The sequence below is a fragment of the Mustela putorius genome, unplaced genomic scaffold, assembly GCF_011764305.1.
Source record: "Mustela putorius furo isolate JIRA1106 unplaced genomic scaffold, ASM1176430v1.1 tig00003845_pilon_pilon_pilon, whole genome shotgun sequence".
NCBI lineage: Eukaryota > Metazoa > Chordata > Mammalia > Carnivora > Mustelidae > Mustela > Mustela putorius.
The window spans coordinates 38,860,169-38,876,962 of NW_025421998.1; the positions used below are offsets into that span (position 1 = coordinate 38,860,169).

A 16,794-nucleotide genomic window follows, 5' to 3' on the forward strand; every position below is an offset into this window, starting at 1 on the left:
TCCAACTTCCGACTTCCAAGGATACTGTGGTAATGCGTTAAATAAAAATGGTCCGGGCGCCTGGGTGGCTCAGTGGGTTGAGCCGCTGCCTTCGGCTCAGGTCATGATCTCAGGGTCCTGGGATCGAGGCCCGCATCGGGCTCTCTGCTCAGAAGGAGCCTGCTTCTCTCTCTCTCTGCCTGCCTCTCTGTCTACTTGTGATTTCTCTCTGTCAAATGGATAAAAAAAAAATCTTTAAAAAAAAAAAAAAATGGTCCTACGGTTTTACCAGCAAAGTAACTTTAGAGATCTATTTCTCTAAGAAAAATGTCCCAGAATAGGGAAAAAAGTCTTTAAGCACAAAGATTTTTTTTAAAAATAATATAATGTATTTAAATTTTTTTAAAAAAATTTAAGTACCTAAGATTGAGAGTTAAATATGCAGCAGTTAAAAACTAGGTTTATAAAGTCTTAAAAAATATGTATTATTATGTATTATGTATGTGTTAAAAATACTTATGTGTCAGGTACTTTCTTGGATCTTTACATTTATTAATTTATGTCTACTGATCTCTATAATAAGCTTATGAGACTAATACTACTCTTCACCCCATATGCAGATGGAAAAACAAGCAGAGAGGGGTTACAGAACTTGGGCAGATCACAGAAACAGGAACTTGAATCTGCCTAGTCTGGCCCCACAGCAATATGCCATCAACCATTTTGCGGTGCTGGCTAACGGTGCTTCAGTAATGAAAGTAAGTGAAAACCACATCTCCACAGTGTGATTGTAACTCTTAAAAACTAAGCAACTATGCAAATTAAAAACTTAGCAGAAATGTTAAATAGGGATTATTTTACAGTCGCAGAATAACAGATAATATTTTCTTATTTATCCCTTCAATTAATTTCCAAATATTTTATAATTAGCAATATTATTTTCCTAATCATAAAAGTAACAGAAGGAAGAAAATAAACCTTAAAGAGAAAAAAATCCACTAGGAATTTCTACAGCTCTGGTAGCATGGATTGCTTAGAAAATTCCTACCCGGCGATGAAAACTGGTTGACTACCTTTCTCTAATGGAAGACGTAAAGGCGCTATTTTTGTGGGGTGAGGAAAACTCAGCTGTGAGAGAGTCCTAGACTTTGAGCTCTAACATGTATCTTCTGTTCTCACAACCGATTTCTGGGTAAGTTACAGACAGACTCTCTTGGATCCGGCATCATACTGGCGAGTACTTCCCGAGAATTTACTGTGTGCTAGGCACGATGCAAAGTCCTCCACACAGGTGTTCCCACTTGCACCTCCCAGACTGGCTCGACAGTTGGCACAATTACCGTCTCCATTCACAGCGATGGCTTGAGAGGTGAGGTAACTGGTCCACCCAGCACACTATTGAGTGGTGTGGCAGTTCTTCCCAGTAGGTCCTACCTCATTTTCAGTAAGTAATTTATCTTGTGCAATGCACAAAATGCATTGTACTGTCATTTTTGGTTTAAAAAATACTCACTTATGCACATGTAAAGGACATATAAAAGGATATAGTTGAGCAGCCAAGAAAAGACAACCCTGCCTCACTGACCAACATCACTGCCTTGCAAAGAAGGGGATTACCGAAGAATTAAAGAGGAGCTTGCTGGTTCCTGCCTTCAGGGGCTCCCAGGCTCCAGGCAGGTCCACAAAACAGCAAACAACTTCTCAGAGCAGGGGGTTGTTCTCCTGAGACTCAAGCTACACATCTCTGGAGAACAACGCCAGTATCAGAAACATTTGGACCCAGGCATCCCACGACTGCCTTAGGGTTTGTTAACTCATTAAATGTTTGCCACCACCTAGAGAGCAAATCCTGATTGCTAGAGCCCTTAGGGGAGCATCAAAGATCCAATGGATTCCTGCAGTGACCATAATCAAATCTCCTCTGGGAATTTACATTGAGATGTAGAAGCCCTCCCCAGTCCTCATCTATTTTTTTGTTTTTTTGTATTGACATATTCACTGTTTTGTTGTTGTTGTTGTTGTTTTTGTATTGACATATTCACTGTAGCACAGAAAACAAGAGCCATTTCCCTCTGGGGCTCAATTTACATATCCTGGCCCTGTAACACAGCTAAGAGGAATCCAGTATGTCCTCAGGCTGAGACTTACTGATTCTACTGTTACTTTTATCTAAATAATAATTACTGCTGGGATGCTGGGTGGCTCAGTGGGCTAAGCATCTGCCTTCTGCTCAAGTCATGATCTCAGGGCTTTGGGATCCAACCAGCCTCCGGCTTCCTGCTAGGTGGGGAGTCTGTTTCTCCCTCCACCAGTTTGTGCTCTCTCTCTCTCTCTCAAATAAATAAAAGCTTTAAAAAAATTAATTAAAAAGTTATTAAATAATAACCACTGCTTAAATTCTGGACAAGCATTTATGAACTATTTTGGTTAGACACCTTTAAGCACAAGTATTCAAATTTTTAAAAAACTTCTGGCTGAACCATTATCACCGTTTTGCTGTGAAGCAAAACTATGAAAGAATACAGAACTTAGAATTCAATAATACCACAAAATGCACCATATTTTAATGAGCCTTTTCTGGAGTTAAGAAATTAAGCTTGCCTAATCTAATCTGCCAGAAGATTAAATTCTTCTCCTTTCTTTTCAGTAGCTATTCAAAGCAATCTACAGCTCCCTCAGAGGAGCCCTATCAAGAATTGTAAGTAAGAAATTCCAGGGCAGTGACATGGGAGGGGCCTAGGGCAAGCAGAGCTCTGTGAGGGCCACTCACCAGCTATGGCGCCAGCCAAGAGCAGGCTTCCGGGACTAATCTGCCCGTCTTCATTTGCAAAGGAAGCCTTCACATGAGCATAGCACGGGAAGTAGATGGCCGAGAAAGGAATGTCCCGCAGAAAGCATGCTTTGGCACCCTGTACATTTGAAAAGGAAGAAAAACCACATGAAACACATATCCCATTGAGAAGATCAAGCTTTTCTGGAACTTACCTCAGAACAAAATATTCCTGGAGGAGACTGAGTTTGTACTCACAAGCTGAAAGGGGAACAGAAAAAAATAATCCAAATTCTTCAAGTAATAAATCTGAGGGTTTTTTTTTAAATAAAAGTAATTTTATTGTGTGGTGTGAGCAAGAAGGGGATAGTTCTCATATATTTCAATGATAAGACTCCAATTTAAACACTTTTGTGGGGCACCTGGGTGGCTCAGGTCATGATCCCAGGGTCCTGGGGTTGAGCCCTGCATCGGGCTCTTTGCTTGACAGGGAGCCTGCTTCCCGCCCCCCCACTGCCTGCCTCTCTGCCTACCTGTGATCTCTGTCAAATAAATAAACAAAATCTTAAAAAAAAAATAAACACTTTTGGAACTCTGCCTACAACATCCTTTTAAATTCCATGTCACTCACTGGCATTTCAAGGAGTATCTGTTCTCAGAAGATGGGCAGTTAACAACCAAGGTACCCTCTCTGTTTACATACTAGGAAGTAGACAAATTATATAGGTAGCAGGGGAAGAGGTTTGTTTTTGTCTTGTTTGAGATTCTGATGAAAGCATTGGACTCCTTCCCAGAAAAAATTACACATACGTAAAAAATTATATACCTTTTTAAGGGGTTCATGGATCCCCTAATTTATTCACATACTCACCCTTCTCCTCTAGGGTATGAAACATTGATAAATGCTTGTTCTAAAGCTTTAACATATTTACAATAATTCCCACCCATTTAAGAGCTGTGCATAGAGCAATTAGCAACTACAGCAAAGTCTTCAAATAATTTCTGGTGCCAAAATAATGCACGGAGGGGCCTTGAGAACTGGTGTGTGCCCAGAAACGTAGCATTCTAATGAAAACCACGAGACACATACTGTGTCTCAGGAAGGCTAAATGGGAAGGAAGTCACCCCTTTTCAACACCTAATGATTTAGTATCATTTCTTTCACAGATTTCTAATACCTAAAAATTTCCACTAAATTGAGAGATTCTTCAAAGAAAATAATGAATCCATCCAGATTCAACAGATCTAGCCGAGCCCAGTGAATTTAGTAAGGTTGAATGATGTTGGATCGCGGGGATTTTTGCTTGAAGCTAGGTTCCACTCTGTCAAAGTTCCTAACATGACACATCTGTTACCATAGCCTTGGCTTTGTGACACCACCATTACACTCCTGACTCAAACTGAGACTGTGGGTAATAAAACCCCTAGTCTTTTTCATATGAACTACCATTAACCTATGGATACTGTAACTTCATTAGCTGCCTTAAATAAATAACATAAGCAGGGCTTTGTTTCATCCTGGTAAACTTTGTCCTAGTTTGGCCCATCCTTCTAGCCAGAACAAATGCTTACAATCTGGATTCTGTCTTGCTCACTCTTCCTCAACCTACCCATGGATATATTAAAATACCTCTGTCCAAGAACACCTGGGTGGCTCAGTGGGTTAAGCCTCTGCCTTCAGCTCAGGTCATAATCTCAGGTTCCTGGAAAGGAGCCGAGCATTGGGCTCCTCTGCTCAGTGGGGAGCCTGCATTACCCCCCGCCACCTCACGCCTGCCTCTCTGCCTACTTGTGATCTCTGTCAAATAAACAAATCTTTTTTTTTTTTTTTTAAGTTTTTATTTATTTCTTTGACAGACAGAGATCACAAGTAGGCAGAGAGGCAGGCAGAAAGAGACCAGGCTCCCCACTGAGCAGAGAGCCCGATGCGGGGCTCGACCCCAGGACCCTGAGATCATGACCCAAGCCTAAGGCAGAGGCTTTAACTCACTGAGCCATCCCAGTGTCCCAATAAATAAAATCTTAAAAAAAAAAAAGATACCTCTGTCCATTCTGTACAGATACTCAGAAAGGAGGGGGGTGGATCTACATCACGTTCTGCTGATCGACCCACACTTCTGTATCTTGTCTACCCCCAAATGGTTAAATATCTAACTGAAAAGAAGAACCAAAAAATCCACCACACCCAAATTCCTCCTTTTATATATATGTGCAAAGGGTACCCAGGACTATTATTAATCTATCAGCTGCACATTTATTAAGGGTCACACTACTGGCTCGCTCAGGGGACAACCTTGGAGGCAGCGCCAGAGGCAGGTGCAAAACTCAGGACAGGACTCTCAAATCCTTCCACTTCCCCCAGCTTTTTCCAGGGGGAGAAAGTACAGCAGAACATCAGGATCCATGCTCAGCGTCCAGTCTTTCCCTTGGGATCAGTTCATATGTAGGGGGAAGACCCTCACCAGCTGTTTCACTATATTTACTTCCTTTGCCTCATCTGCCTGCAGACCTTCCGGTAAGTTCTGCTAGCTTACTCTGTTCAGGAGATACTCAAATTAGATGCCAAAGAACCAATTCAAATGAAGATCAGTTGAGATCTTCATGCACCACTCCCTCTATATAGTAAAAGACAGACTGCCGTATTACTGGCTTTCTAAATAGATCTCTTTGGAGTCATCTTTTAGGCTGATAAAATTCTTCCTCCCACAAATCTTGCTTTTTACTAAATCTATTAGTTTTTACTTTTAACCTCATCTCCCAAAATCTTCACATCTAAGAGCCAAACTTCAGTCTATTGTTTTGCTGGTAATATTTTTCCTTTAAAATGTTTCTCCCCCTTGATTATAGAATATTAACTGCTCATCACAGACAACAGAGAAAAGCATTAAAAATTTAAATTGCTTAAAATTGCTTAATTTTCACCAGCAGAGAGAACCAATGCAACTGTATATGCCTTGGAGCATTTCCTTCCATCAGTAAAATTAGCAGCTATTCCATAGCTGGGACAGTCATTCTGTGATTCGGAGTTATCCTTTTCTTCTCCTTCAATTTGTGGTGTATGGTTTTGTGGGGGTTATCTGGGGGTGGGAGTGGGGAGGTAGGGACTTGTATGGTTTAGCATCTCCTTCATTACTTAGCCATTTTGCCTAAATTTCCTTTCTATCTGCTGTTTGCAAAACTGTACAGCCATCTTTGGTCTCGGCTGTCCTACGAACCAGGGCTCGTACCCTCACCCTTCTCAAAGCTTTGTAATGCCTTCACTTGCCTACCTTCCTCTCCTTGGCCAGCCTGGCTCCTCTCAGGTAATGCTGCTCAATGCCCCACTCATCTGATCAATCAAGATAACCCAATCACCCTGCAACGACCTTGAGGATGGCTAAGCTGGGAACATCAACTCCTTGAATAGCACCTCTTTATTCACTTAAAGCCCAAATAGCACCCTTTCCACAAAGGAGTCTTTCCTTTTTTTATTTTACTTATTTGTCAGAGAGAGAGAGAGATACAGAGCACAAGCACAGGGAGCAGAAGGCAGACAGAGAAGCAGACTGCCCACTGAGCAGGCAGCCCAATGCGGGGCTCAACCCCAGGACCCTGAGGTCATGACCTGGGCCGAAGGCAGAGGCTTTAACCCACTAAGCCACCCAGGCGCACCAGGATGATTCTTTAACTAGAGGGCAGACAGGGAGTGAATTCCACACACCTCTACACTGTCTGCACTCCCTTAGCGCTGTTCTGATTTTCTTTGTGCTCTTCTATCTGCCTCTATTAATGCTGCCTATTTCACAGAGTAGGCACCGAGGGCCAGGGAGCAGGGGCTAGAGAACACTCAGCAAAATCTGTGGCTGTCAGCTTGTGCCTAAGGGATGTTCTGGTGACACTGACTTGACTCCACCAAGTCACACAGAAACAACGATGATCAAAGCGACACAATTAAAAAGAGAAACCAGAGGTTTTGGGATACATGGTCAGGCTCCTACAAGGAAAACTAACCCATTTCTTGGAGAACTATATTAGAAACCAAAGTCAAGCTTTTAGCTTTTCAAACAAAGATCTCTAATTTGTTGGGGACGATGTAATAGAACTTAGGAAAAAGTAGTTGAGGATTTTGTACCGGAATATGAATATTTAAAAAAAGGAGAGGAAGTCAGATGTTTATGTGGCTTCAAGATGATTAGGAGGCCACGGGAAGAAGACATGATGTGAAATTAGAAACCTCCCTGTGACACCGAAGAGTAAGGCCATGGGAAGCCGCAGGTGGGTTTTCCCAAGAAGGAATACTCCCTCCTGTCCTGAAATCATGACAACAAATCCTGCATCTGTGTAACAACACATGTCTAGTAAGGGGTGCAACACGTTTAAGATGTCTGAAAACAATCCTGATCCCTGAGAAGAAAAACGGCCTGATGAAAACACAAGTGAGCAAGCAAACAAAAAGAACAAAGCTAAGGAAAAACCGAAGATGCACTGTGAACCACCACGGGAAAAATGGGTCAGGAAGACTTATTTTTCCTACCTGGAATCAGACAATGTTGTCAAGTAATTTACACATGTTAGAATGAAGATCAGACCATGAAAGAGGTCACGGGTTTCTGATTATCTGAGAAAAGGGAGAAGGAAAAGCCAAGGAAGAAAGAAAACCTGTGGGGCCAGGGGCTTAAAAATAAACACCACCGAGGAGGTGTTGGTGGCCCAGCCTCTCCTGGCGTCTGCTCGCCTGCTCAGGCATCTCCCTGCAGCAAATCCCTCTCGGGCATTGGGGATCGCAGGCATCAAAGCCCAACTCCCCAGGAGAGCTAAAGTTGCAAAAGGTTGGAGAAAAAGACTTCTTCCACTGCCCCCCCCTTTCCTTCCCCACTACTTTCTTCAGGTCCACCGCACAAAGGCAGGTGCCAATTTGTAAGGCTGCCTCCGGCGACACCTGACCTGTGGCTCCCGCACAATGAAAAGGGAAGCAGGATGTGAAAAAAGGCTTTCAAAGTTCCAACAGTGAGAATTTTTCTCTCCACGGTGAGTACCCACTCTGCAGTCCCACATCACGTCACGGAACCCGTCGGACTTGAAATCCACTTGCCCCTCGCCTCAGCTCTCCGAAGTGCTCAGGGACAACATTCCGTGCTGCCCAAGAGCCTGCGTCAGCAACACCGAAATCACTACTCTGGCCATTAAAAAATTAATCAATTACAAAGTGTGTGCCACCTTAAATAAATCTTTAAATGTTCTTGCCCTATAGGAAAATCCCCACATTTTCCTGCCTTACATCTTTCTCACTGGTTCTCTGGGCAACTCTGCCCTCAAGATGCTCTCTGGTCAGCCCTACATTTCCTCTCTACACACAGTAAAATCACTTGGGGGAAAATTCATAAACACAAAATGCAATAATCGAATCTCTTGGTATTTATTAAAGCACTTCTCCAAAGAGGGAAAAAAAAATTTTTTTTAATGTCCTTTTTAACAAAAGGCCCACTAATAACAGACAGGAATGAGAAAAGGCATCTGAGGGGAGACCTATATATAAATAAACTAGAATCAAAACTCAAACTAGTTTACTTCTCCACCCTGGCTCCATTCATTCTGTATCAATCTAAGGCCTCTTGTCATCATTCTCTCTTCGGAGTCTAGGCCAACTTCTACAAGGCTTCGTCTCACTTAACCTCCGGTTAATCGTCCACTGTCAGCATGGGCCACTCAGGCTCAGGGACGCTGGCCACAGTATTGCTGTGGCCAAAGAATTATGTTTTCTGCTTCACACTTTTTTTTTTTTTTTTTTTAATGTGGACACTGGGGAAAGCCCAAGGGAGCTTAATCAGTTCTTAAGTTGCTAGAAGCATCCACTCAAGTTTACTCCGGCAGCTCTGTCAGGCATGAAATTGTCAAAAGAACACAACAGGATTTCTCTCTCTCTCTCTCTCTGCTATCTCCAAAGGCTCTTTTTTTTCCCTTTAAAGCTCTGCATCTTGGATGGTATCACACCTACCCAATCAATCTGAGGAACAAAAAACAAGCCTCAAGAATGACTGCTGATAAAGGAGTTGGGGCAGTGCAGTCTTTTTGCATGCTAATTCCTGCTTCTGCGAGCTGTACCTGCAACCGAGCTGTACCTGCAACCGCAGCTCCAAACAGAGTATTTCCCATACAGGGGAAGGTAATTACACTCACAAAGGCACCTCTGTGTCAGGGCCGGGCACCAGGAGCCAGCAGGTCTGGGAGACGGAGGCTCAACAGAGACTCCTGCAGTGAATGCACATTGTCTGGCAGGGGGTAAAATGCCAGACAGAGGGACCTGCAGCATTCAAGACAACAGTGGTGCACCTTGTCTGGGGACGTTATTTAATGCTTCTGGCACCTGTAGTCAGAGCCACCCCTCCTTTCCTACCTTACAGGTTTAGAATTTATTTGGCATGTATAATTGTATATTTTGATCCTGGAGCTACAAACAATGGGCAGCATGTCAGGTCTTGATCCTTAGCATTCCTCTTGGTTTTTCCCCAGTGAGTTAACCCTTGTATACACAGCCTGGCAGCACCTCTCCTGCCCAGTCAAGGGAGAGTGAGGCCCACGTGCCTGGGATTTGAACAGGGTGAGTTTCAGTATCTTGTGGAGAAAAAGCACTGGTGCCAAGACCCGTTATGAGATTGTGTCACTGGTGTTAAAACCAAATGACCCAGCCAACAACTGGAGACTTGATATCGGTGACACTGAAATTACTTCAATTTGAATATGAAATATCAAAACCTATTATTTAGTTTCTTTAGTCTGGGGACTTTCAGGATACTGGCTTCTCCTTAATTTCATTGCAATTCTAACCAAAGCATCTTGGAGACTCAAGGGTTTTTTCTTTTTTTGTTTTGTTTTTGGTAGGAAATGCCACTCCTGTGTTGGTTCTAGTTCTCTACTGTTCTATTGTACGCTGCTTTGCCATCAAGGATGCTCACATTTAGACAGGCTAGAAATTCAGGAAGTGGCACAGAGTTTTATTACATGGAATTGTAGTCTCTGAGCACGTCGCCTTCACAAAGCTAAGCTATCATGTCCCACCTTTTCAGTTTTCCTTTCCTTTCCTTTCTTGCCTTCTTTCTTCTGACATCTCCCCACTATCTATTTGCAAGGTTCAGACTGTTTTTACTCTAAGCGTTTCTACCCTGGAAATCTTAATATATGTATTTACTGTCTTTGTTATCTCCTTCCTCCTGTGTAATACATTCATTCTATACAACTTACATTATAAGCAACCCCCCATCTTATTGTCAGGTACTTTAATTCTAGCTTTAAAAATATGAACAACTGTAATTACCATCACACATATATTTAAATTCACACAATGCTATTTAGACTAAACATATACCACTCTTTGCTCCTCATTCCTTGCTACGTCTCCAAACTGTCATCTGAATCACTTTCCTTCTACTTAAAGTACATTCTAGAATTTCCTTTAGTAAGGGCCTGTTTGTGGTATGCATTTTCAGTTTTGCTAGTCTAAACAATGTCTTTATTTTATCCCCGTTCCTGGAAGACACTTTCACCGAGTATAGAATTCTAAGTTGAAAGGTTTTTCCTCCACACACTGAAAACACTGTGCTGATGTCTGGCTTTTACTATTCTGGGTTTTTAAGTTGGTTGTCAGTTCAACCATTCTCCTTTGGGGGCACCTGCTGTTCCTTCTGGCCATCTATGGACTTCCCGGAAGTCTTGGTATTCAGCAGTGTCACTGTGACATCTTAATCTGGATTATTTTTATTTATCCCACTTGCGATTTGTTGTGCTTCTGAATCTAAGGACTGATAGCTTTTTAATGGTTCTGGGAAATTTTTAGATATCATCTCTCCTTTCCTTCTAGTTTCCTTTTATACTTATGAGGCCAGCTCATACTTTCCTCTGTCTCAATCTCTCTGTTCTGAGTCATTCCCTTATGTTCTAGTTCACTAATTCTCTCTTCAGCTATGTTTAATCTGTTCTTAAAGCCAGAATTTTGAAATGTTTGGTTTTAAAGTTTAATCATTATAAATATTTCATCCCTTTTAATCTTTTAAAACAAATAAAAACATTCATTTTATATTTCTGATAATTTTGAAATTTAAATCTTTGTAGGTTTAAAAAGCTGCCTGTTGTAGGTTTAAAAAGCTGCTATCTCTTCTTAAAGTCCCTTGTTTCCTTGTGTGACTTGAGATTTTAGACTATGAGCTGTTCCTTTTCCTTGGAATAATATCTGTGGAAACTCTGAGGTCTGGGCTGAAGGTGGCCTTTATTTATTTGTTTATTTTAAATTCTAGTTATTGTTGACATACAGTTCAATATTGGTTTCAGGAGTGGAGTTCAGGAGTTCATCATTTACATATAATGCCCACTGCTCAGCCTAACAGATATGAAGGTGGGCTCCTTTCAAGAGAACTTGTGTTTGGGGGCCCCTGAGTGGCTCAGTGAGTTAAGTCTCTGCCTTTGGCTTGGGTCAAGGTCTCAGGGTCCTGGGATCAAGCCCTGCATCAAGCTCTCTGCTCAGCAGTGAGCCTGCTTCCCACTCTCTTTCTCTGCCCGCCTCTCTATCTACTTGTGATCTGTCAAATAGATAAAAATCTTTAAAAAAAGTAAAAAAAGAGGGGCACCTGGGTGGTTCAGTGGGTTGAGGCCTCTGCCTTCGGCTCAGTCATGATCTGAGTCCTGGAATCGAGCCCCACATTGGGCTCTCTGCTCAGCAGGAAGCCTGCTTCCTCCTCTCTCTCTGCCTGCCTCTCTGCCTACTTGTAATCTCTGTCTGTCAAATAAATAAATAAAGTCTTAAAAAAAATTTAAAAAATTAAAATAAAAAAGAGAGAACTTGTGTTTGTTTCTGTCAGGTACCTAGGGGTACTACCAATTCAAGACTTTGCCAGCTTGAGAATTTTCTTAATCACCTGAGAAATAGAAATTTAACAATGCAAACCTATATGAGACAAGCTTAGAATTCCAAATTATTACCAAGAGTGGGTCTTCCCCTCTCTCTTCTCTCTCCCTCCAGAACCAAAGCAATTTTCCTTATAGTCCAGAGCGGTAAAAGAGAGCATTTTAATTATACCCTTACACAGAAGGGTTGGCTTACAATTATAACCCTTTGAAGTCCAGCTTTATGGAAGAGGAATTTCTTTAGGACCAGGAATTAGATACGGCAAGAGTAGTCCCTAAAGTAGAGACGTGAAGGACGCACTCAGTCACAGGACTGCTCAACAAGCTCAGCACCTGACAGTAAGTGCCTTGCTTGCCCACCTGAGTTATACCCTTTTCTTTTAGACTTAGCACTCTGGGCAGTATGTGGCTGTCCCCTGGGACATCAAGAATTAATACTCAAGTTCAGGTGTTTGGCAAATGCCTTGAAGGCCAAAGCCAGCCAGCCTTAGGGTTCTGCTTATCTCACCTAAATTTTGGCTTGATACTCCTGACTAACTTATGAATCTGAAAAGGCTTTTACAAAATACACTAAAGTATATTACCCAACATTTTTAATTGTTTTCAATGGGGTGATCAGCTCAAACATCCTATCTGCCAATGGTCAGAAACCCTATGAGGAGAACCTACTGCCTTAAAGAGATGTTCAAGCTGGCTTGCTCTTGATACATTTCTTTGACAAGTTTCCTTCAAAATGTGCATTATACACATAACACCCCCTGATAATTCCTTTTTCACTTTTTCTCCTTGACATACACTCAATGGAGGCCATCTCTCTTGCACTGTCAACCACTATGGCTGATCACCTAGTCAAGCCCGGTTATCATCCTCATGTTCTACCTTTCTACGTGCAACTAACTTCTTGAAGAAAATGACTTTTCAGAGAAGAAGTAGACTATTAAAAAAACAAAAAACAACAGTCAAAATGTACCATCTATGGGACATCTGGGTGGCTCAGCTGGTTAAGCATCTGCCTTCAGCTCAGGTCATGATGACTGGGCCTGGGACTGAGTCCCACATAGGCCTCCTTACTGGGGCGGGGGGCGGGGAGGGGGAAGAAGTCTGCTTCTCCCTCTGCCTGCTACTTTTCCTGACAAACAAATATATTTTTTTTAAGTACCATCTTAATATGGATCTATATCTGAATTCTGCCACTTCCTACCAATGGCAGGACACTGTTGGAACAAGAATACAGGCTTTGGGAGTCAGAAACCTGAGCTCAGATCACTGCCCTGCCACTTAGCTATACATTCTCAGTATTTCTGTACCTCAAATTCCTCATCTATTAAATGTAACTTCTTAGTGACACGAGAATTTAGATCCAATGACTAGCATAAAGTACTCAGTATAATACTTAGCAAAAGGAACTTCAATAAAAGGTGATGATATAAAGGTCACTACCATTAGCAATGAAAAGCACACTGTCCTGTTGCAGCAGAAAATGGAAATAGCTAATATAGTCTTTAAACAACTTGCTGCTGAAGTTATTACTACTAGATGGTTTCACACCTGAATCACAGTAGAGTTTTCTATTTATCAGGCTAAGAGCCAATCTTTAATTTGGCAAAACACCTAATCCTAGGTTTTTACTGGTTTGCTAAATTGATCAGACCCCAAAGGGGAATTTTTGAGTGTCACACAGTGTATCTCCTTTACAGTCAATAAACATTTTTTTAAAGATTTTATTTATTTGACAGAGATCACAAGTAGGCAGAGAGGAGGGAGAGAGAGAGGAGGAAGCAGGCTCCCCGCTGAGCAGAGAGCCTGATGCGGAGCTGCATCCCAGGACCCTGAGATCATGACCTGAGATGAAAGCAGAGGCTTTAACCCACTGAGCCACCCAGGTGCCCCTGTCGTATACTCTTTTATATCTGAGTTTTCTTCTTTTAAAAACTATTTTGCCTACTAAAAAAAACATGGGGCAGCTTCTTGGCTCAACTGGTTGTGACCAACTCTTAATTTCAGCTCAGGTCATGACCTCAGGGTTATAAGACTGAGTCCCATGTTGGGCTCTGCACTGGGCATAGAGCCTGCCTGGGATTCTCTCTCAACCTCTGTTCTCCACACCCTCTTTTCCTCTTTTAAAAAACAAAACAACAACAACAACATCAAACCAAAAAACCTTTATGGCACTAATTATTAAAGAACTATGGCACTACATGGTTATATTCTATCCCATCCCCGAGCACTGGTCACTTTGAAGGCAATGATAGCATATTCATCCTCGTAACTCCAGCTCCTAGTAGAATGTCAGCCCTCAAAAAATATTTGGTGAACAAATGGAAAAATGATTTTAAAAAATGAATAATTTTCCAGTATTTTTTATTTTCTTTATGAAGTTTAAATTTTTAATTCCAATACAGTTAACATATAGTGTTAGCTTCAGGTGTACAATGTAGTCATTTTCTAATATTTTTAAGAACATTTTCGAGTCCTCTTTTCAGCACACTCAACTCCCTTGGGTAGTGTTTTATAAAAACAGTATTTTTCAGGGCACCTGGGTGGCTCAGTGGGCTAAGCTGCTGCCTTCGGCTCAGGTCATGATCTCAGAGTCCTGGGATAGAGTCCCGCATTGGGCTCTCTGCTCAGCAGGGAGACTGCTTCCTCCTCTCTCTCTGCCTGCCTCTCTGTCTACTTGTGATCTCTCTCTGTCAAATAAATAAATAAAATCTTTAAAAAAAACAAAACAAAACAGTATTTTTCAAGGTTCCTCCTTTTATTTCCTATTATTTCCTATTTTATTAGGAAATAGGAAATAAAATATTTTATTTCCTATTTATTTCCTATAAATTTATTTTATTTCTTATTTTATTTTATTTTATTTCCTATTTTATTTTTATTTATTTCCTATATTTCCTATTTTATTTATTTATTAAGTAAAATAAATAAATATAATAGGAAATAAATTTTATTTCCTATTCCAAAGTCCAAAGAAGCATGCCTGACCTAGACACAGCTGTTGACCACACATCATCAGAAACTACCCAGGACTGGGGCAGAGTGGCAGGAACCACGTATTTCTACAAGGTTATCCATTAGTTGACATCCCATAACTTAAAATTAAAAATAACACATCATACAAACTATGAGCTAGTTTCTAATTTATGTCCTTCACATGCATTATTTTCGTAAATCCCGACAACAACCCTATGAACATGTGCACACCTCAACTCTCCTCTTTGATGCACCTAGAACACAGAGACAGGAAGATAGAAAGTCTTTTTCTTTCCAGGTGTTTTTTTTTTTTCATTAAGGCAACCTTTAAGCATAATACGGATAATATCATATGACTTCCAGTATTATTCTCAAATTCTCACCATATTAGATACAAAACCTGGACCCCTTGAGGTATTTGACATCCTCTTCCGAACTTCAAAAATTCTGCCTTTTAAATAAGATGTCCAAAATGTGCATATCTGTGGAGGGTATTTTTGACAAAGCCATCAGGAAGGCACACCAACAGCTATCACTTGGAACAGCAAAAGCAATACGGCCCCGCTGCCAGGTTACCTGGGGCTTTTGGTACAACATATGAGATTCCTGGTTGCTACGCTGCTTAACATAGGAATTTAAAAAAATAAAGGGCCCTTTTGCCTCACAAGGGATAAAATAATTTTAATTTCTACAATTTAAAGAGCTGACAGAAGATCTAACATGTTCTTAGTCTAAAAAAACAAAACAGAGCAAAGCGGAGTCCTTCTCCCAGGATAGCCACCGTATACAAATAGCACTGGTTACAAAAAACATCAGCAAGAGCAGCTACCTGCCCCGGCCTCAGGCAAGCCAAGTTCACAATGCTTAGCGCTGTCTCAACTCTCTCCACTTCCACTCTCACTGCCAATGACGACCCCAAACCTGCCAGCTATGGCTCCCTGTCTGCGCTCAGTATATAACTCTCTGGTCAAACTTCCCCCAGCCAGCCAGCATGTGCTCTCTCCTATCTGTCTCAACAGACCTTTATGTGATAGCTCAGGTTTCAAAGAAAGAGAGACTGGACTGAGTTAGCAACCCAGTCTCCTACTTACTTAAAACGTCTGTGACCTTAGACAAATTACCCAAACCCATCAAGACTTCTTTGCCTCGGTGGTAACTTGGGAGCTTAAAAAAAAAACAAAAAAACCTCCAAAAAAACCGCCCACAAAAAACACTATTAACTGCCTCCTTGACTGTAGTATGAATTAAATGACACGACATAATATAGAGCTTTAAGCACAGGGCCTGGCACAGGTAAGTGCTCAGTCACACAACCTCCAATAAGTGTCTGTGCCATTATGCACCGACATGCATTCTCTCTTTCTCTCTCCCAAGCCTGGGCTCTGTCTCTACTGCCTCTCCTGAAATCCTAGCACCATATTCGATCTTGCTATCTTCAGATGCTTCAAATCCTTCTGTCTCTAGAGACTCTTTTTCCTCTCTATAGTTAGCTATAGTTCTCATAACAAAATAGAAAAAGGCAACGAATCTCTCAACCTCCTCTCTCCTGAACATCCTTCCACTCCTTTTCTTCAAGTTGCTGTACTCTTTTTCTTCTTTTCTTTCACAGTAAAATCTTTAAGCTGAGTGGTCTGTAGCTGCTAATATTTTCTCATATAGGTTTCTACTTCTGCCATTCTACTTAAATTGATTTTTTAAAAATAACTGCTGACCTCCATCTTTAAGTTCAAAGACCTTTTTTCTTGGGCTTTATCCTGTCTGGTCTCTGTTGCACTTAATACCACTCACTGCTACCCCCCTCCTCTGTACTTTATCCCTCCACCAACTCCTACTAACAACAGTTCATTTCAGTTTTCCACCTGAGAGCTGCTTCTAGTTTTATCCATCCATTCTTCTTTTTGGCACCTAGATGCGGGTGGTCTCCACGTTGCATCACTGGTGTCCCATCGGCTTGGAGATATTACCCACTCTCCTAGTTTCACACATGCATATGACCCTTAAAAGAGCCTTTCAGGTCCCCAGCCCTCTGACAAGGTCTGACACAGCTTTGGTTTTATACTCTGAAAGGCAGGGCAGGGCAAACACCACACAGGGAGTCAGGAGACAGGAGTCTTGTAGCCCTACCCCTGCCTACTAAGTCACCTGGGTAAAACCAAGATTTTTGGGCTTCTCATCTCAATTAGAAAGGTAACACCAGA

At 41.6% G+C, this 16,794-nt stretch overlaps 1 protein-coding gene across 5 annotated transcripts in view; it reads right to left on the reverse strand.

The window, feature by feature from the left end:
• The window catches only part of SLC25A13 (solute carrier family 25 member 13), a 180,299-nt gene that overhangs the window by 10,422 nt on the left and 153,083 nt on the right, over positions 1-16,794 (reverse strand). For all 5 annotated transcript variants that reach the window (XM_045062725.1, XM_004767839.3, XM_004767841.3 and 2 more), the window contains one exon: positions 2,750-2,888. In XM_045062725.1, coding sequence (XP_044918660.1) covers positions 2,750-2,888 — 139 coding nt within the window. The remainder of the gene's footprint in view (positions 1-2,749; positions 2,889-16,794) is intronic.